This window comes from Pelmatolapia mariae, linkage group LG1 (genome assembly GCF_036321145.2).
Source record: "Pelmatolapia mariae isolate MD_Pm_ZW linkage group LG1, Pm_UMD_F_2, whole genome shotgun sequence".
Classification (NCBI taxonomy): domain Eukaryota; kingdom Metazoa; phylum Chordata; class Actinopteri; order Cichliformes; family Cichlidae; genus Pelmatolapia; species Pelmatolapia mariae.
Genome location: NC_086227.1, coordinates 19,159,766 through 19,177,828, shown reverse-complemented (window position 1 = coordinate 19,177,828; position 18,063 = coordinate 19,159,766). Strand labels below are relative to the sequence as shown.

General features: G+C 45.0%; 1 protein-coding gene across 1 annotated transcript; it reads left to right on the top strand.

Moving 5' to 3' along the window:
- Positions 1–274: 274 nt before the first annotated feature.
- On the top strand, positions 275–17,561 carry gas2b (growth arrest-specific 2b). The gene is made up of 7 exons (XM_065471639.1): positions 275–422; positions 2,214–2,323; positions 2,872–3,013; positions 4,851–4,914; positions 11,006–11,570; positions 11,665–11,772; positions 16,689–17,561. Exons 1-7 carry the CDS (start codon positions 275–277, stop codon positions 16,914–16,916), a joined length of 1,365 nt encoding a protein of 454 aa, XP_065327711.1. The 3' UTR covers positions 16,917–17,561.
- The last annotated feature ends 502 nt before the right edge of the window (positions 17,562–18,063 follow it).

Genomic DNA, 18,063 nt, shown 5'->3' with positions numbered 1-18,063 from the left:
TGTGTGAATGTCATACCCTAATTTGAGACAACACTACTCTGCACATTACTGATGAAGAGCAGGTGTGCTTGACTATTGAGATGCAATAAATGAATAAAAATTGGAGGACCGGAGTCATGTGCGGTCTTAAATGGTCTTCTTTTTAAATCCAGTTTCTCTGGACTATTGGGATCCATCAAAGATCATTTGGTGCTGAAGCATGGACAGTGAAGTTGGAGCAACGAAAGCCACTCTTGGCAGTCCCATCACCCCGAGGCAGTTGACTGGATTGGGGATGAATGGCTGTCTCTCACTAAGGTACAGACACTCTGGACCAGGCCTGGCCTGTCCCCAGGAGTACCACCAGTGGCTCCCCTACCGCCATGACGCCAGCCTTCTGCCCATGAAAGAAGACCTGGCCTTCTGGCTCAACACCATGATGGGTGAGACAACTTTTTATTTTGTAATAAACTGTATTGAATAATACTGTTTTTAGCCAATGATGATCAGATCTTGCAGACCTTAGAGACCTACTAGGTTTTTATCCATTAAAAATCTCAGTTATATATTTAGGCCCCAAGCTATTTAACAATTTCTAAACAATAACCAATACTTTTTATTCTGTATTTGATTGGAAGCCAAAACAAGTAGCTGAGGATTAGAGTAATATGCTCATTTTTCCTGTTTCTTGCAGCAGAATTCTTAACTAACTGTAATAAAAAGCATTGCAAAAAAATATTGCAGTATTGCATTGCAGTACTCAACTGGATGGTCCATAGATAACCTTTAGATTTTGCTGGGACTCAGTTTAGCTATAATACTATAATTTCAAAACAAAACATGGCTACAAAATCTTGAATTTAGTTTGGATTTTTTTTCTAATCCACACAGTCACACTCCCAATAAATGTTAAATGCAAGTTGCACCTCAATCAGCCATCAACAAGCTTCTGGCTTAATTCTGGTTCAATATTTGATATTTGGTCGATATTACACAAATTTTCAATAAGACTGAGGTCTATTGATTTGAGGTGAAGTTGAAGAATTTGGAAGTCATCCTCCAGTCCTTGACAGCTGGTACAGTGTTCCAGAAGGCATTTGGCTTATCCATGTGAGCAGCTGCAAATGTCAGACAAGCTTGAAGGCTTCAGTTCTGAGCAGATACTTCTTTCTTGGTCTTTGTTCTCTCAATGTAAAACTTGCTTCACTGTGGAAAATAATTCTGGTGTTCTTGCAGTTCCCAGTTCATTGCAGGGTTGAACCTTGGTGTTCCTGAACATCCAAACCAATTTCCTTTCATCTGAAAGTGACAGTTTTGGCAAAGTGGTGACACATCTGAATAAATTGTACTTAAATGCATTGAAATGCAGTAGTTTAGAAATGTCTCCAAGAGACCTTCCTATTATGTGTAAATCCATAATCTTATTAGCTCTTCGCTGAGTTTCTTGGACTTTCCCATTGCTCTGAGTCAATCCAATAAGTGCTGTCAAACAAATCCTTTATGCTGACAACAAGAAACTGACGGTTGTAGTCAATCATGATAACAAGGTGTTACTAGATCTCGGTGTTGCCAACTTAAAAGAAATGTGTGGATTAGAGAAAACCCAAACTGAATTCAAAGTATTAAAAGATATTATTAACACTATTTACAAAGTGTGAATATATCAGTCATTATGTTTGGAATCAAATACAGTTTTAAACAGACTACACATCCTCATATTAAGAGTTGGAGTAGAGATGGAGATTATATTACGTAAATGTTTAGAATTTATATAAAAATTTTATTAAATTATTATTCTCATTTCAAAGTCACAAAGTCATAATTGTAATGTGTAAACGCTGACGGGGTGTTTCTGGTTGTTTTTATATATTTTATCAAACTCATAAATAATCTTTGGCATTTAAAGGAAATTAGAATTCGAAGGTCAATACAGAAAAAAACAGATGTAATCATGTCATTATTATTTCAAACATTGGTTCACCCATGTTCATTTTCACTGAACTACAGTATAATCCAGAATTATTGATTTCATATTGGATTATTCTGAGTGCATCTCATTGTTAAAGAATCCTTCTTATGAAAACAAATGGATAAGATCCTCCTGGAAAAACCAATAGAGGAACATATTCGATCGACTTCTAAGATCTTTTTTTGAGTAAAGCAAAATGCAAAAAGCAAGCAATCCTGAGTTACAGTTGTGAAATTTCTGTGTGTCATGTGTGAATTCTGCCCAGGAGTGGACCTCACAGCAGATAATCTGATGGAGAGTTTGGATAATGGCGTTCTGCTCTGTGAGCTGGCTCAGCTGCTGCAGGACAAGATGATACACAACAACAATGGCAAGGTGATGTGACAACACAAAGTAATGTGCACAATTATTTGCACACCAAAAGGAAAAGAAGATAAGACTAATGCAAAAACACGAAATGTGAGTCATTTTAATAACAACAAAATAAAAACAAAACAAATGAAATCTAACTTATGAACAGTCAGAGTTCAGGTAGAAACTAGGTCAGGTCCGACGTTGGCAGTGATAATGTCTGGCATTTCATTCAGTGCTTGTCTATGTCTGTTATGTCTATTCATGTTTTCTTTCGGTAAGCCTCTCCTTACTACAGTTGTGTTTTGAAAAGATCTTACCCCTGATATGCCCTCCTTGCACACGAAATGCTGGCATAATGCAAGTGGAGAGGAAGTTGTCTCTTCCACTCAGTGTGTTTATGCTCAAACTCACTAAAGAAGGCTTTTCTATTGTTGGTCATTGGACAGGATCCATTGTGTACCCTGAAACACTGATCCGGGATAAAGCCAGTCAGTGTGCTTCTTAGAAATGAGAGCTTATGTTTCCACTGCCTCTCTGTGAATGTGCTTGTTGAAAACAATCAATCACAGGTCTTCACAAGAAGAGTGATCCACTGGCGAGCTGATGCAACTTCTGGATCATTTTTCGCCAGGGACAACACAGCCAACTTCCTCTACTGGTGTCGAAAGATTGGTGTTGATGAGACTTACCTTTTCGAGTCTGAGGATTTGGGTGAGTTAGGACTGGAGATTGAATTTTACCTAATGGAGCAGAGAAATTCAGACCTTTGTTTCTTTTAACAATACAAGGCTCAAGTGAATCATGCCTCACAGCACTTACAGCACATTACTGATTAACATGAACATGTTATATCTCAGCATGGTGTGCAGTGATACTTTGAGGCTTCATTTTAGCCAGCCGTGTCAGAGATCTTATCAAAATTGATAGAATTATAACCACAAAAAAGTCCAATCATATTTTGATCCACTATGCACTGAAAAGGTGTCTGACTGGCAATGGCTTCATTTTTCAGTATGATAGTGATCCAAAACACACTGCCAGTGCAGTAAAAGCATACCTCAATAGAGGTACACACAGTGGAACACTGTCAGCCATGGACTGGCCTCCTCAGAGCCCAGACGTCACAATTATTGAAGCAGCGTTTGATCATCTTGACAGAGAACTGAACAAAAGGCTTCTACCATCCAAAGAAGAGCTTTGAATTTCCTTCAAGAAGCCTGGAGAACTCTTCATGAAGACTACTTAAAGAAATTACAAGAAAGCTTGCTTGAGAGAGTTCAGGCTGTATTGAAGTGGTCATACCAAATATTAACTTTCAAGCAAGTCCAAATCCTTTTTTTTGCCTTATATACTGTGTTGCCATGTATGTTTTCCCATGAAAGGTGACTATAAACATTTGCACAATACTATAGTAACAGTTGCAAAACTACTAAACCAGTGGTACTTAACCTTGTTGGAGGTACCGAACCCCACCAGTTTCATATGCGCATTCACTGAACTTAGTGAAAAATAAAATATGATTTTTTTCAAATTCAAGACATAGATATGTTTTTTACTGGTGCACAAAATGAGCCGTGCATGTCACGGCGCAGGCTCTGCCGAACCCCTGAGACCGACTCACCGAACCCCTAGGCTTCGATCGAACCCAGGTTAAGAACCACTGTACTAAACCAGTTGTTTCAAATTAAACATTAACAGTCCAGTGAGTTGGTGATAAAATGTTTGTGAAAATGTTTGTGAAAAAGTGAAGTATACATATCTCACATCTCACTCCAGTCAAGTCCAATTGAAGTACCAGTTTTAATCAAATTAAATGCAGTAAGTAAGTCTAAGAAAGAACATTTTTGCACGTCTTAGATGGGCATGTCTCTGCAAGGTGGCAGATGCGTAGGAATGATAATGTACAGGCTAATCCCCACCAGCAACAATGAGTCTCCCCTGCAGGCAAAGTTACCCACTTCACTTGATTAATTGAGGGAAGTGGGAAAATACAGTTACCACAGTTTGACAGACTTAAGTTTACTTCATCAGTGACACAAAGGGGGGGATGATATAAACTTCTTTCTTTTGTCAAAACAGATGAGTCAATAGAAACGCAGCTGTTTGCTGATTGTATAACTTTTTTTTTGCCATAAGTGAATGCTGTGGATAATGTGATGCTCTTGGACTCAAACGTTTGTCATCTTGACAAATAACAAATTAATGATAATGTTTTCTGACACAAACTGAGTGTAGAGCCATTTTTAAATAAACCATAATGGACTGAAGTGGCTTACTTGTTGATGACTTCATGCCTTCATGCCCCCAGCAGCACATCCGGGGCCCTGAGGAATTCCTGATTCAAAGAGAGAGATGCACAATAGAGACAGAATACCTCCTGAAACATATCCTCTATGTTCAGGCTGCAGGCCCCGCTTTTTTTTCTTTTTTTTTTGACAAAAACAGAAGCTTATCTCTGGAAAGATCTTTCCTTTCAGATAAGTGACCTTTTTTTTATTCGTACCCCTGTATCCTCTTTGTCTGTATGTCACGCATGTGCTGCCTGAAGTCCTCCACAAGCAGCCTCGGGAGGTGTGCCTGTGCCTGATGGAGCTGGGACGGATTGCAGCTAGGTAACTATGAATAACCAACTGTTCCCTTTCAGTCGATTCACTCGGTACAACACATAAGTATGGGATATCACGCCCTCGCGTGTCCTGGCTGAAGAAACCTTTATTCACGCCTTTAAGGCAGATGACGTGTGATGACACGCGCACGGCCCCGCCCGCACATATAGCCGCTGTCATCACAGTCATCCCTCAGTTCTTACGCTCTTCACCTCGCTGAGAACACCTCTGCTGAGTTGGGCTAGCTAGCTGCTGCTAGTTAGCTCCGTTGTCTGCCAACTTGAACTTAGCTTAACTGCCCCTGTTGGTGTTAGCCTCCACCGCCCAGTTGGTGTGTAGGCTGCCCGCGGAGCGCTATTTTCAAGTTTTTCTTGTGCAGCGTTTCGCTTTGCGTTTTGGAATGGACTCCAAACCGAAGCGAGCAAAGCAGAAATCTTCTGTTCGCCCCTGTCCTCAGGGATGCGGTTTCTCTTTGCACGACAGCGACCAGCACGATGCCTGCCCTGTCTGCCTGGGGATCGTCCACGCTAGGAGAGCGTTGACGGAGCCCGAAGCCTGTGCGTTTTGTCGCCAGCTCCGGCGCTCGACCCTGGAAAGACGGGTGACGTTTGTGGAAAGAGTGCTGGGACGCTCGGCTGTCGCACGGCATGACCCTCTCCTTTCCGAGTCTGGAGCCCCGGCTTCGTCCGAGTCCGAAGACGAGGATTTTCCGGTCGATGTCCCCGCGATTAGCTGGGCTGACCACATGGAATATGTTGACGGGTTAGCCGATGACGAGCCGGAACCATGCAGGAGCGCTGACGGGCTTCAGCCTGGGTTGAAGCCCGCCAGCGCTCCCCAGGAAGACGATGACGTGCTGGACATCGGCCTGGACATCCATGGTTTGTCGGAGGATGAGCAGGAGAGCTCATTGTCGGCCCAATGTGCCGCCGCTGCTGCGCCGGTCGGCCACGATGACACCTCTCTTTTCTCCCTGTTTCGCCGTGCTGCTGAGAAGCTGCAGGTGGACTGGCCCTCTCCTCCACCAGCTCGGAAGCCGTCGCGGTTCGCGGGTTTTTTCCTCCCACCGGAGCCCGCAACGGCCAAAAACTGCCTTCCCATGTTCCCAGACTTTCTCTGCGAGCTAACAGCGTCATGGGACAAACCTCTGTCTACCCGCGTCACTGTGCCCGGCTATGGACAGTACATGGAATTGGACGGCGCCGAGGGGGCTGGCTTAGCTAACCCACCCCCTATGGAGCCGTCTCTGGCTGCTTATCTGGCCCCGTCCCATAACCATGGTGTCGGTGGCCCCGCAACTCTGCCGTCCAAGCACTGCAGATTCTCTGCCTCGCAGCTGGAGAAGATTTATCGGGCTCAGGCCGGCACTGCTCGCGCCATGAGCTCCGTCACCATGCTCCAGACGTACCAGGCAATGTGCCTGGCGGAGCTTGGATCGCTGGTTCCTGATGACAGCCCGCTGGCACCTCTTCTTAACGAGGTCAGAGTCACCACGGATTACATCCTCCGTGCGTCTCGCTGTGCAGCGCTCTCCCTGGGCAGAGGGATGGCTTCGACAGTAGTGGCGCAGAGGCACCTGTGGCTGACCCTCTCCGACGTCCCGGATAGGGACACAGCTGTGTATCTGGACGCACCAGTGTCTGCGGCTGGGTTATTCGGACATTCACTTGAAGCCATTCAGGCTAGATTCGATCTGAGGAAGAAGCAGACGGAAGCTCTGCGCGACATCATCCCCAGACGTCAGCTCCAGCCCAAGCCCGCAGCTAGCTCTCACAGGCCCGCCGCTCCTCTGACGACTGGCAAGAGACCGGCGCCCACTGCTGGAGTGGGTGTGCCGCCGGCGAGAGCACGTCCTCCGGCCCGAGCTCCACGCCAGTCGGCCTGGAGCAAAGGCCCACCCTCGGGCCCCCGACGGGACCCGACGCCAAGGAGGAAGAAGCCTCAGCCCTCCTAGCTGTGGTTTCGAGTCGAGAAGGGGTCCAGCAGCAGGGAGACGCTGTTTTTACCCCTCTGTTGCCGCACAAGAGGTGCCGCTTAAGTTCTGTTCAGGTTGTCAGCCCCAGAAGGCGCTGCACTTTCCTATCACCGTCTCCCAAGCACAAAACCCCTGCACACAAATTGCCTCAGGTAACTCCCTGTTCAGGTGTGTTAAATGTTCAAGTGACCACATCGAGTGTTCCCGCTGTTTTTCATTGTTGTGCCCCAGAAAAGGTGCATCCAACAAAATGTATGAATGTACATGTTTCCATGTTACAATCAATAAAGAGTGTTGTTTATTCTCAAACAATCACAAATGCTCAGCCTGCAGGCAGAATGAGCCAGGTGATGCAGTTCCCTGCAGACACACTGGGGGGCGACGACGCCCCGCCGACGGTGCTGCAGGTTAGCCGGCTGGCTGCTCACTTCCCTCAGTGGCGCGCTTGCGCCCCCTCTCCGTGGGTGCTGCAAACCGTTGCCATGGGTTACCGGTTGCAGTTCCGGGTCAAGCCGCCTCGTTTCCAAAGAGTCGTAAACACGACTGTCAACACCGAGGCAGCCATGATACTCAGAGAGGAAATACAGGCGCTATTGCAAAAAAGAGCAATACGAGTGGTCCCCGCTTCGGAGACAGACAAAGGTTGGTACAGCCGTTATTTTGTCGTTCCGGAAAAAAGGGGAGGGCTTCGTCCCATCCTCGACCTACGAGTCTTGAACACGTATCTACGAACGTACAGGTTCAAGATGCTAACACTCAGACAGCTCTTGAATGCAGTCGGCCCGAGAGATTGGTTTGCGACAATCGATCTAACAGATGCTTATTTTCATGTCGCTATACACCCGAAACACAGGCAGTTTCTGAGGTTTGCATTCGAGGGCGTAGCCTACGAATACCTAGTGCTGCCGTTCGGGCTGTCGCTCGCTCCCCGCACCTTTACGAAATGTGCCGAGGCAGCGCTAGCGCCCCTCAGAGAGAGAGGCATCCGCATCTTAGCCTACCTAGACGACTGGGCTCTCGTAGCTTGCTCCAGAGAGCAGGCGGAGACACAGCTGTCGCTGGTTCTGTCACACATTCAGACACTGGGGTTCTCTGTGAACTTTCAAAAGAGCTCGCTAATCCCGAGTCAACAGATTACTTTTCTCGGTCTGGAAATATGCTCTCTTTCCAGCCGCGCACGTTTGTCGGAGCACAGAGTGGCCGCGTTTCATCGCTGCCTCGCTCAGTTTCAGCTGGGACGCAGACTGCGTTTCCAGACGATATTGCGCTTGTTGGGCATGATGGCATCTATGATCGCCGTAGTGCCACTTGGACTGTTAAAAATGAGGGCGTTTCAACGCTGGACTCTCTCTCACCGTTTGTGTGCTTCGCGTCACCTCCGGAGGAGGCTGCCGGTAACCGCGTCTTGCATGCTAGCTCTCCGTCCTTGGAGGGAGCCCAGGCTGCTGCATCAGGGCTCTCGGATTGGGAGGGTGTTGTTTCGCAAGGTGGTGTCCACAGATGCTTCCCTAAGAGGGTGGGGAGCGCTGTGCGAGGGTGCGTCAGTGAGAGGGATCTGGTTCGCAGCTCAGCGCCAGCTGCACATCAACCACTTAGAGCTGTTAGCAGTGTTCTTAGCTCTAAAGCATTTCCGTCCAGTCCTGCAGGGCCAGCATGTCTTAGTCAGGACGGACAATTCAACAGTGGTGTCTTACATAAACAGGCAGGGAGGAACACGCTCTCTTCCCCTGTTGCAGCTGTCTCGCTCTCTGCTGTTATGGTGCAGTGTTCATTTTCTGGCTCTAAGAGCCACCCATGTCCCGGGCCACCTGAACCTGGGGCCGGACCTTCTCTCCAGGGGGGGTCCTCTGGTGAGAGAATGGAGGTTACACCCTTCAATAGTGGCTCAGATTTGGGATCTATTTGGCGAGGCGCAAATAGATCTTTTTGCTTCCAGGGTAAATACTCACTGCCCCCTGTACTTCTCCATAATCGACCACGATGCACCCTTGGGCTTGGACGCGCTAGCGCACCAATGGCCAGACGTGCTCCTGTATGCATTTCCCCCAGTGGAAATGATATCTCCAGTTCTAGAGAGGGTGCGTCGGCATTCCCTCTCTCTGATCCTGGTGGCCCGCGAGGTCGTGGTATGCAGAGATAATCAGCCTGCTAGCAGCGAGTCCTTGGCAGCTTCCTCTCCGCAGGGATCTCCTCTCTCAGGCGGGAGGAGAAGTGTTTCATCCGCGCCCGGATCTGTGGCGCCTTCATGCTTACCTGCTGAGAGGTTAAACTTGGTTGCTAAGGGTTTGCCACCTAGTGTGATAGCGACAATTCAGAGTGCTAGAGCCTCATCTACTAGAGGCTTGTACGCTTACAAATGGCGAGCCTTCGAGCAATGGTGCCAGGACCGCCATACTCTCCCATTTCAGTGCTCTATTGTGGATGTTTTGACATTCCTGCAGGAGCTGCTGGATAAAGGCCTTTCGTTTTCGACAATCAAGGTTTATTTAGCAGCTATATCTGCTTGTCATATTGGCTTTGACGGGGTGACACCAGGTGCTCATCCCCTCGCCATACGTTTTCTGAAAGGGGTTCGCCGGCTGAGGCCCGTGCTTAAGTCCAGTGTCCCTGCTTGGGACTTGTCTTTGGTGCTGGAGGCCCTTTGTAGCCCCCCGTTTGAACCCATTGAGTCTGTGGATATGAAATTTCTTTCATATAAGACCGCATTACTTCTCGCTTTGGCTTCAGCGAAGCGAGTGGGTGACCTTCATGCGCTGTCTGTGCATCCCGCCTGCACACAGTTTTCTCCTGATGGCCACAAGGTCGTATTGCGTCCAAATGCTGCCTATTTTCCCAAGATCATGCCTGCATCTTATAGCTCAATGGAGTTTGAGTTGCTGAGCTTTTGCTCCCCTCCTTTTGAATCTGAGGAGCAGAGGAGGATGCATTCTCTTTGTCCAGTGCGTGTGCTACGCACCTACATTGAGCGCACTCAGGATGTGCGTTTATGTGACCAGCTGTTTGTCTGCTTCGCTAATCCAAATAGAGGTAGAGCTCTGTCCAAACAGAGGCTGTCCCACTGGATTATAGAAGCTATCTCACTGGCATACGGCACCAGAGGTCTTGCGTTGCCCCACGGGGTGGGAGCTCATTCCACCAGCGGGATGGCGACCTCATGGGCTCTTTTTAGAGGGGTGCCTGTAGCTGATATTTGTGCAGCAGCTAGTTGGGCATCGCCGCACACTTTTGTGCGGTTTTATCGGTTGGACGTTACAGCCCCTTCGGTGGCTCATGCTGTCCTTTCTGCTGGGTCTACCACTCACTAAGGATGTGGTGGTCCCATTCCGGTTCGGTGGCTGCTCTGCGGGGCGTGTATATATGTCCCATACTTATGTGTTGTACCGAGTGAATCGACTGAAAGGGAACGAATAGTTATGTCTATAACTTCTGTTCCCTGAAGGAGAGGAACGAGGTACAACACAGGGTGGCCCCACTGAGCAGTTGGCTCGGTGAAGAGCGGCTATCGAACTGAGGGATGACTGTGATGACAGCGGCTATATGTGCGGGCGGGGCCGTGCGCGTGTCATCACACGTCATCTGCCTTAAAGGCGTGAATAAAGGTTTCTTCAGCCAGGACACGCGAGGGCGTGATATCCCATACTTATGTGTTGTACCTCGTTCCTCTCCTTCAGGGAACAGAAGTTATAGACATAACTATTCGTTCATCCACAGAGCAGCTCCAAAAATAAAACCATGATTGCATTACACTTAAATGAAATATATTATTTTTATATCATTTTCATTCTACTGCCAATAGCTGCGTGTTTTCCTGTTTTATTGTAAACTGGAGAACCAGTTTCCACAAAATCTATCATTTTACTTTGGTATTTAATTTTCTTTTCTATATTTAATTTTCTTGTCATCTCATTTTCTTTTTATCCTTTGATTTTCACTGCAATAGCAACTCCTTATTCATTACTTTTCACCTCTTAAGTTTTCATTTCTAGCTGCATTAGGTGCTCACTTTTAAAAAAACTAAGTGATAACTGCTGAAGTATCTCCAAGAGTTTAAGCACCATGTTCTCTCTCCTGTGTTGATTTATTTGTGCAAATGCAAATTTTTCTGTTAAATATCACTTTCAGGTACGGCGTGGAGCCACCGGGGTTGGTTAAGTTGGAGAGCGAGATGCAGAGGGAGGAGGCAGGGAGCTTATCTCCATCATCCCCTCTTTTCATTTTTCCTCCTTTCTCATTGTATTCACCATCCCAGCCGTCCCTGCCACCTGCCCCTTCTCCCCCTCCCCCTGCACCCGCTCCCCTCACTCCAAGCGCATCCAGTCCATCTGAACCCCTCGCTGCTTCGCTTGCCTCTGATCTTCCATCAGCCACAACAAACCCAGTAACTATGTTTTCATCCCCTCCTCAGTCCTCCCTCTCATCCTGTACTCCTTATACAGTCACAGTCTCGACACAAACACCTTTGTTCCCTTCATCCTGCACCACCAACGCATCTGCCTCAACTCCGCTGTCAGCGCCTTCACCAGGCCAAACCCTGGAATCCACCACCAAAGTCTGCCTTACCGCAGTAAACGCCCGCCCTCCGAAAGCTACACCTCCCACTAACTCCCCACCTGCAGCCTTGACTCCTCGCTCATCAAACAAGTCAACCATCAGGAGGAGCTCCTGCACCAGCATTTTGGATGACTTTGTGCGTATTTTGTTTCCAGTGAAATTAATCTCAGTGGTACACTGTTTAAAATACACTCTTTTTGAGTTTGTTTTCTCTGTGGAATCTGTAACAGGTAAGAAACATGATTGAAAATCCACCCTGCAGTTGTCCCGTCACCTTCCTGGTCGAGAAACAACCAAAGGGCTGTTACCGTGTTGGGGACAAAGTTCTTTATATACGAGTAAGTATGTTTCCGTTATCCCTTTCTCCTAAAAATTACTTGTATTTTGAAACATTCATGCAGTAACTTTGAGGTCCTCCATACAACTCTTTAGATAATTTAGCCAACATAATAGAAACAGTAAATACACTCTCTGACCCTTTGTTACGTACACCTTGCCAGTACTGAGTTGGACCCCCTTTAGCCTCCACAGTTATATTAATTCTTCATGATATAGATTTAACAAGGTGCTGGAAACATTCCTCAAAAATTGTGGTCCAAATTGACGTGATAGCTTCATGCAGTTGCTGCAGATTTATCAGATCCATGATATGAATCTCCTGTTCCACGACATCTCAATGGATTGAGATCCAGTGGCTATGGAGGCCATTTGAGGACAGTGGTTTTTGGTGACCTTGTGCAAAATATAGCCGCAATTTCCTGTTCTTGGCTGACCACATAGCAGTGCTGTGGTACCCTATGTAGTTTTCCACTTCTGTACCTCATCTGCTTCAAGGTTCAATGTGTTGCTTGTTCAGAGATGCTCTTCTGCATACCTTGGTTGTAACAAGTGGCTGTTTGAGTTACTGCTGCATTCCTTTCAGGTCAAAGTCTGGTCATTCTCCTCTGACCTCTAACATTAACAAGACTTCTCTGACTTTCACCCAGAGAACTGCTGGTCTCTGAATATTTTGTCTTCTCTGTAAAGACTGTGTGGGAACATTCTAGTAAATCAACAGTTCCTGAAACACCCAGAGCACCCAGTCTAGCACCAACAACAACACCACCTTCAAAATCACTTAAATCACCTTTCTATCTCATTCTGCTGCTCAGTGTGAACTCAGTAGGCTATCTTGACCAAGTCTACATTCCTAAATACACCGAGTTTCTGCCATTTGATTGGCTGATATGTATTAGTGAGCAGGTGAATAGCTGGACCTAATAAAGTGGCTGGTAAGGGTATAAAAACATAATAAACAAATAAGTAGTATGTAAATATATATTTTTAATAGAAGTTTGGTTTACATTGCATGAGTTTGATGACAATGCTTTAACTTGATGTTTTTTTAAATAAAATATTAAAGTATGTTCGCTAATAGGACAGGAGGCTTTGTGATACCAAAAGACACAAATAATAAACCACACCTAATGTGAGCATTTGTCACAGATAACACATAATCACATATGAGGTGTGAATGTTTAATCAAGAGTTGAGTCAGCAACAAGTGCAATGTGTCAAAGGGACTGATTTGCATCACTTGGGATGGAGACCCTGATGTCTTTCAGCCTCCCTGAAACATCCTCCATCTGTATGCATGTGTTTTGAAGGCTCAAGGATGGGGAGGCAGGGTTGCTTGGCAACCAGTGGTCAGGATACGAATGGGCTCACAATGATTGTATTCAGTACACAGACCTTCAGTGAAGAGTTCAAACCTGGAAGAAAAATAAACATGTTTCTTTCAGGGTGATTCTGCAAAGATATGACCCTGGTGTGCATTTTAAATGGCAGCCCACTCGATAGTGCATGTACGTGGGTACGGTTTTGAATACAAAGATGTACTTCAGTGTCTTTTATACATCCCTCCATCTATAAAAACTGAAAATGTGACCTTGATGCTTGCTGTATGTTCTGAGTACACGGTATATCGTTTTAACATAAAAATAATCACTGGGAATCTAAAAGGTGAGATCTTGATAAGGTTTCTCAAGGTTGGATCACAGTGTTTGTTCAGGAGATGATATTTATTAGATGCATAAGTTCTGTTGCAACAGCTACATTATGACATTAGTGTCTGATTACATATTTCTTACTTCCTATTTAGAGAATCATATCTGTCATATAATAACAGATATAACATATGTTGGAACACCACTTCTTAGAAACCTGAGGAAGTACAGATGCATGATAGCCAAATCATGGGCTGGCTAAATGCATAAGCAAGATTAAAGCTTTTCTATGCTATCAAAACTGCCTTGTGTGCTCAAATTCTTTATGCAGTCTTTCAGATATAACATCTGTCCTTGAACCTGCATCACATCTTCATCCCTAATTATTAGTTTGTAGATAAATTGCACTGCTTCCTTTTTTCCTGGTTGCTGAAAAGCAGACAAACATGAGCTGTTTGAATAGAGTGATCAGTAAGCCATCCATTACCTTGAAACCCACAGCTGCTTACACGTGAGTGGGGAAACACACCATAAACCTCAATTTCCATATACCGTGATAACCCCCGTGCTGCTCCTAGGGGAGTGTCCCCTTCAGTGTGTACAGACCTTTTTAAAGAGCACATACAATTGATTACCAAGACAAAGTCATTAGCGATGGGTTTAATCAGACAGCTTGTTAATGAGCGGCTGAGCATGACCACCCCTCCTCACGTGTAAACTTCCTACCCCGCCTCTCTCTCCCCTTCTCTCTCTATTCCCTTTGGACTCTATTCAATCACGCTGGCCCTGGAGTGCTTTGCTATTCTTTGGTGTTAAAAAAGAGGAAGGCTTCTCTTTCTTCTCTCTGCCCAATTAGGCTCTCGTTCAGCTTTGTAGCAGAGACCCCGTCTGGCTGTGCTGATGGAAGGAAAAGAGATTCAAAGCACCTCACAATATTAAGACACATCATGCTAATATAGTGATGAACCTAAAAAGCACTCTTTTTTTTCATGATCACATATAGTTGATTAAAATCGTTTTCATAGAAACACTTCATCATCTTCCTTTCTCAAGTGCTCTCGAGAAAGACGTTGACTCAACAGAAGCCATGTGGTCTTTGTTCTATAGCCGACCTTTGACATAACAGTGGAATGTGAAGAAATGATGAACAAGGAATGTGTGAAATATTTATGAAACCTGTACTCAGACCAAATCTACTGCCTTTGTTGTCTTGGTTTTACCTGTTAGTAAGCTCAGATTTAGTAAACATTACAATGTAGCTGAGGCTTATGTGAGCGACGTTAGCTTTGTAGAGGTAAATTTAAGATTATGCAAATCTTCATCACCACAACTGTCCTCCAAATCATGAACGTGTGTCCAATCTGATGAACATCTTTACTGTAGTGGATTTTTCACTACAGGAAAGATTTGGGGGTAACTAAAGTCACTAAGCTTTATCTTCGGGCGAATGAGGAGTTATTTTGAGCAAGATATCTCAATTTGACCTTGTAGTGCCATTCAGAATCTGCAATGGTCTAATCAATGTGCTGTCTTATAGGGTTTCTATTATACTGTCTGCACCTAGACATGCACCCTGTATTCAATAAGGAGGTCTCGCTGATGTGAGATCTCTAGCAAAGGGGAAACCGAGTACAACAGGCGAAACAGATTAATGGCATTAGAACCGGTATGGCTCATCAATTTGTGTGTTTGCTGTCAAATTTAAGAACTGAGCGCGCTCACAGCATCAAAATCAGCGCTTGTGGCTAAAGCCTGCCTCCTACTGGCATGTGTGTAGAGGACTCCTTTTCCCTGAGTACACTAATGCATCTTTCAGGAGGAGAGGGGGAGAGAGGGAATCGATGGAGGACACAAGGGAATCCAGACGTTAGTTTATGGGCTGCAGACATTGCAGGGAGGGGGAGGAGGGCGGGGGTTATAGAGACAGAAATAAAGGAGCCTGAAGTAACAAAGAGGGCTAGGGTAGATCATCTCCTTCAGAAAGATGCTGACTTGTTTTATTTTTTGTATTTTCTTCTTAGATGATTAAGTTTGTCTTTTATTTGGCAACATTGGTCCATGTTTGAAAAATTACACCCAGAAAATAGTAGACTGCAGAAGCTATTTATAGTCTACATCAAATAACAAATCTAAGTTTATCTTTTACTTTATTTAATATGTTTAAGCTTAGACAGTCCATTGTTAAGAATCTGGACTGAAACACGAGGTTTGCCAGTGACAGTAAATGAAGACAAAGAAAAAAACAACTGTGTTTAGACAGTTTTTTAAAAATTTTGTATTGTGACTGACGTTTTGAGAATGAGCACCAGTCACACTGATATTCCCTGGGAGTGTGACGGGAGAGTGGTTTATTCAGGATGTCAGACTTGACCCCTGTCAACCTCAACAGTTTAATCTGTAGGATAACAGCTGAGACGCACCACGTCTGGAGTTTCCTCTAAAGCCGCCCGTGTCTCCCGCCTGCGTGTGTGCGTGTGTCTGTGCTTGTACCATTGATTTTTTTTTCCATCCCATACACGTGACACACACACACACACTTCCATACATAAAGCGAGGAGATCTGCTTGTATTATCGCATTCTTAATGGCCCTGTAATGAAGGCTTTATTGCTGATAAGGCAGGAGGTGGGTGGGGGGGTTGCTGGCGCTGACAGAACAACGGATGGCTTTGCAGGGCCTCTTGGGAATGTTAATGTCTGCTGGGAGTTGAGGGACTGAGCCGAACTCATCTCAATTTCTCCTTCCATTGCTTTTTTTTCAAGGCTCTATATTGTGGCATTAGTTGCCATGGCAGCAGTTGGTTTTCAGCTGTAAGGACGGCTGTCTGTGTACGATTTGTTGATTCAGACACGACTGACCTCACTGTAACTACTGTTAACAGACAGACTGGTAACGCTGTAATTATTATCATTTAAAATAGTTCTGCTAGGTGGCTTGTGCTTCAGATCTGTGTGGGTGCGCCATTGTGCGTCACTGTGTGTGTGTGTGTATGTGTGTGCTCAGCTGGTTCCACGAGGAGCTGTTTCATTTGGCTTAATGAGATTTTGACAAAGCTTTCCAAGACATCATTTGCCTTTCATAGCCAGTGCTACACACACACGTGTGTGTGTGTGTGTGTGTGTGTGTGTGTGTGTGTGTGTGTGTGTGTGTGTGTGTGTGAAGCACTGCTTAACATATATTTGAGAGTTCAAAAACATCCTGGAAATGCATCAGCCAGAAAATATATGCAAGGTTTATTACCCAGTATTCCCTCTAATGTCACCTTTGCAGATGCTGAATGAGCGTCACGTGATGGTACGAGTGGGTGGAGGATGGGAGACCTTTATGAGTTACCTGAAGAAACATGACCCCTGCAGAGGAGGAGAAGGAGGAGGAGGAGCAGTGCTGGCAGGTAAATCTGAGGTCAGGCTCTGTAAGGACAAACCAAAGCCACCCAACTTGAACATCTCACCTGACAGTTACATGGTGGTCGGAGCCCATTATCGTGGCAAGAAGTAACTGCCTCTGGCTTCAGGTGGCAGCGGGAACTCTCACCTAATCAGAGCAAAGTGTTCAAGGTCAGTGATTCAACACAGCTGACGTCCATTTTACCTCAAGTTAAAATACAATCCAACCTTTTCTCCTTATACACAGATGTGACTGTTCTTATAGCTGCGTGAAGTACGCAACTGACTGGGATTACAAGCATACTTAACTCTGCATATGCCACAGTCCGCTAGGAGGCAAATAACTGGCAACAATTTTATCAATTCACTTGCTTTCACCGCTTCCTGCTGCTGCAATTTGTGCTTCAGCAGCTTTATTTTGAGCTGTAAGAAATTGCAGCGCAAATATTTTTGTCAGCGCACCAACTTTTGGATGTACATCATTACTTTCATATATTCTTCATTGTGAAACACTCTTTCAGGAAAAGTTTTTTTTTGGTACCCTATGCAATAATGTGTCTGGTGTAAAGTCATCTGTTTAGATTTGTGCAGTTTCTCAAGCTCACAATGTGTTTATGTTCGTTTGAACTTTTTTTTATTTTAGACATCCACATTCCTTAATCATCTGTGTATTTGAGTTTCATTGGATGTTTGCCTGTAATTAAACCTTTTTTTAAAATATGTGTTTAAAATAATTGTAATTTTAAAAAAATATATAGACTTGATTGCTATTGTAAGGACTAAATAAAAGATTTCTTAATGCTGCTTCATATTTACTTACTTCTCATGTTATTTGTATGTTTTGGGCCTTTTAACACAGATTTAATCATTCAAGTCTTTTTTTTTTTTAAAAAAAAGAAGCAAAGCCACAAAATGTTAAGTTCTCCCTCTAGGTGGCACCATGTCCTCAGTGACAAAAGGCCAACCCCCGCCTTTGTGATTAGTTGGGGAAGTAATGTGTCAACACTGGCGCTATGATCGTGTCCTACCTTCCTGGACATTCATCTCTTAGCTGGACTGTCTGTTTTCAGTTCAGCTCCAGAAAGCACCTCTACCCTACAGATTTAACAGTACAAAACATCTTGCTGCCTCAGACAGACGAGGATGGTCACATATTAAAACTTTCAAGATAAAAGTGCTTTTTTTTTGTCTTGTTTTTTTAAAAACAGTTAGAGCGATTCACAGATAGCTCTGCAACTTTGGAGGGCAGAACTGCAGAG

Bases quoted from the DNA above. Each gene is read 5' to 3' on its own strand.
- gas2b (XM_065471639.1), top strand. From the start codon at position 275: ATGAATGGCTGTCTCTCACTAAGGTACAGACACTCTGGACCAGGCCTG. The intron at 423-2,213 runs GTGAGACAACTT...AATTCTGCCCAG, and splicing joins CTGGCTCAACACCATGATGG to GAGTGGACCTCACAGCAGAT. The intron at 4,915-11,005 runs GTAACTATGAAT...TATCACTTTCAG, and splicing joins CTGGGACGGATTGCAGCTAG to GTACGGCGTGGAGCCACCGG.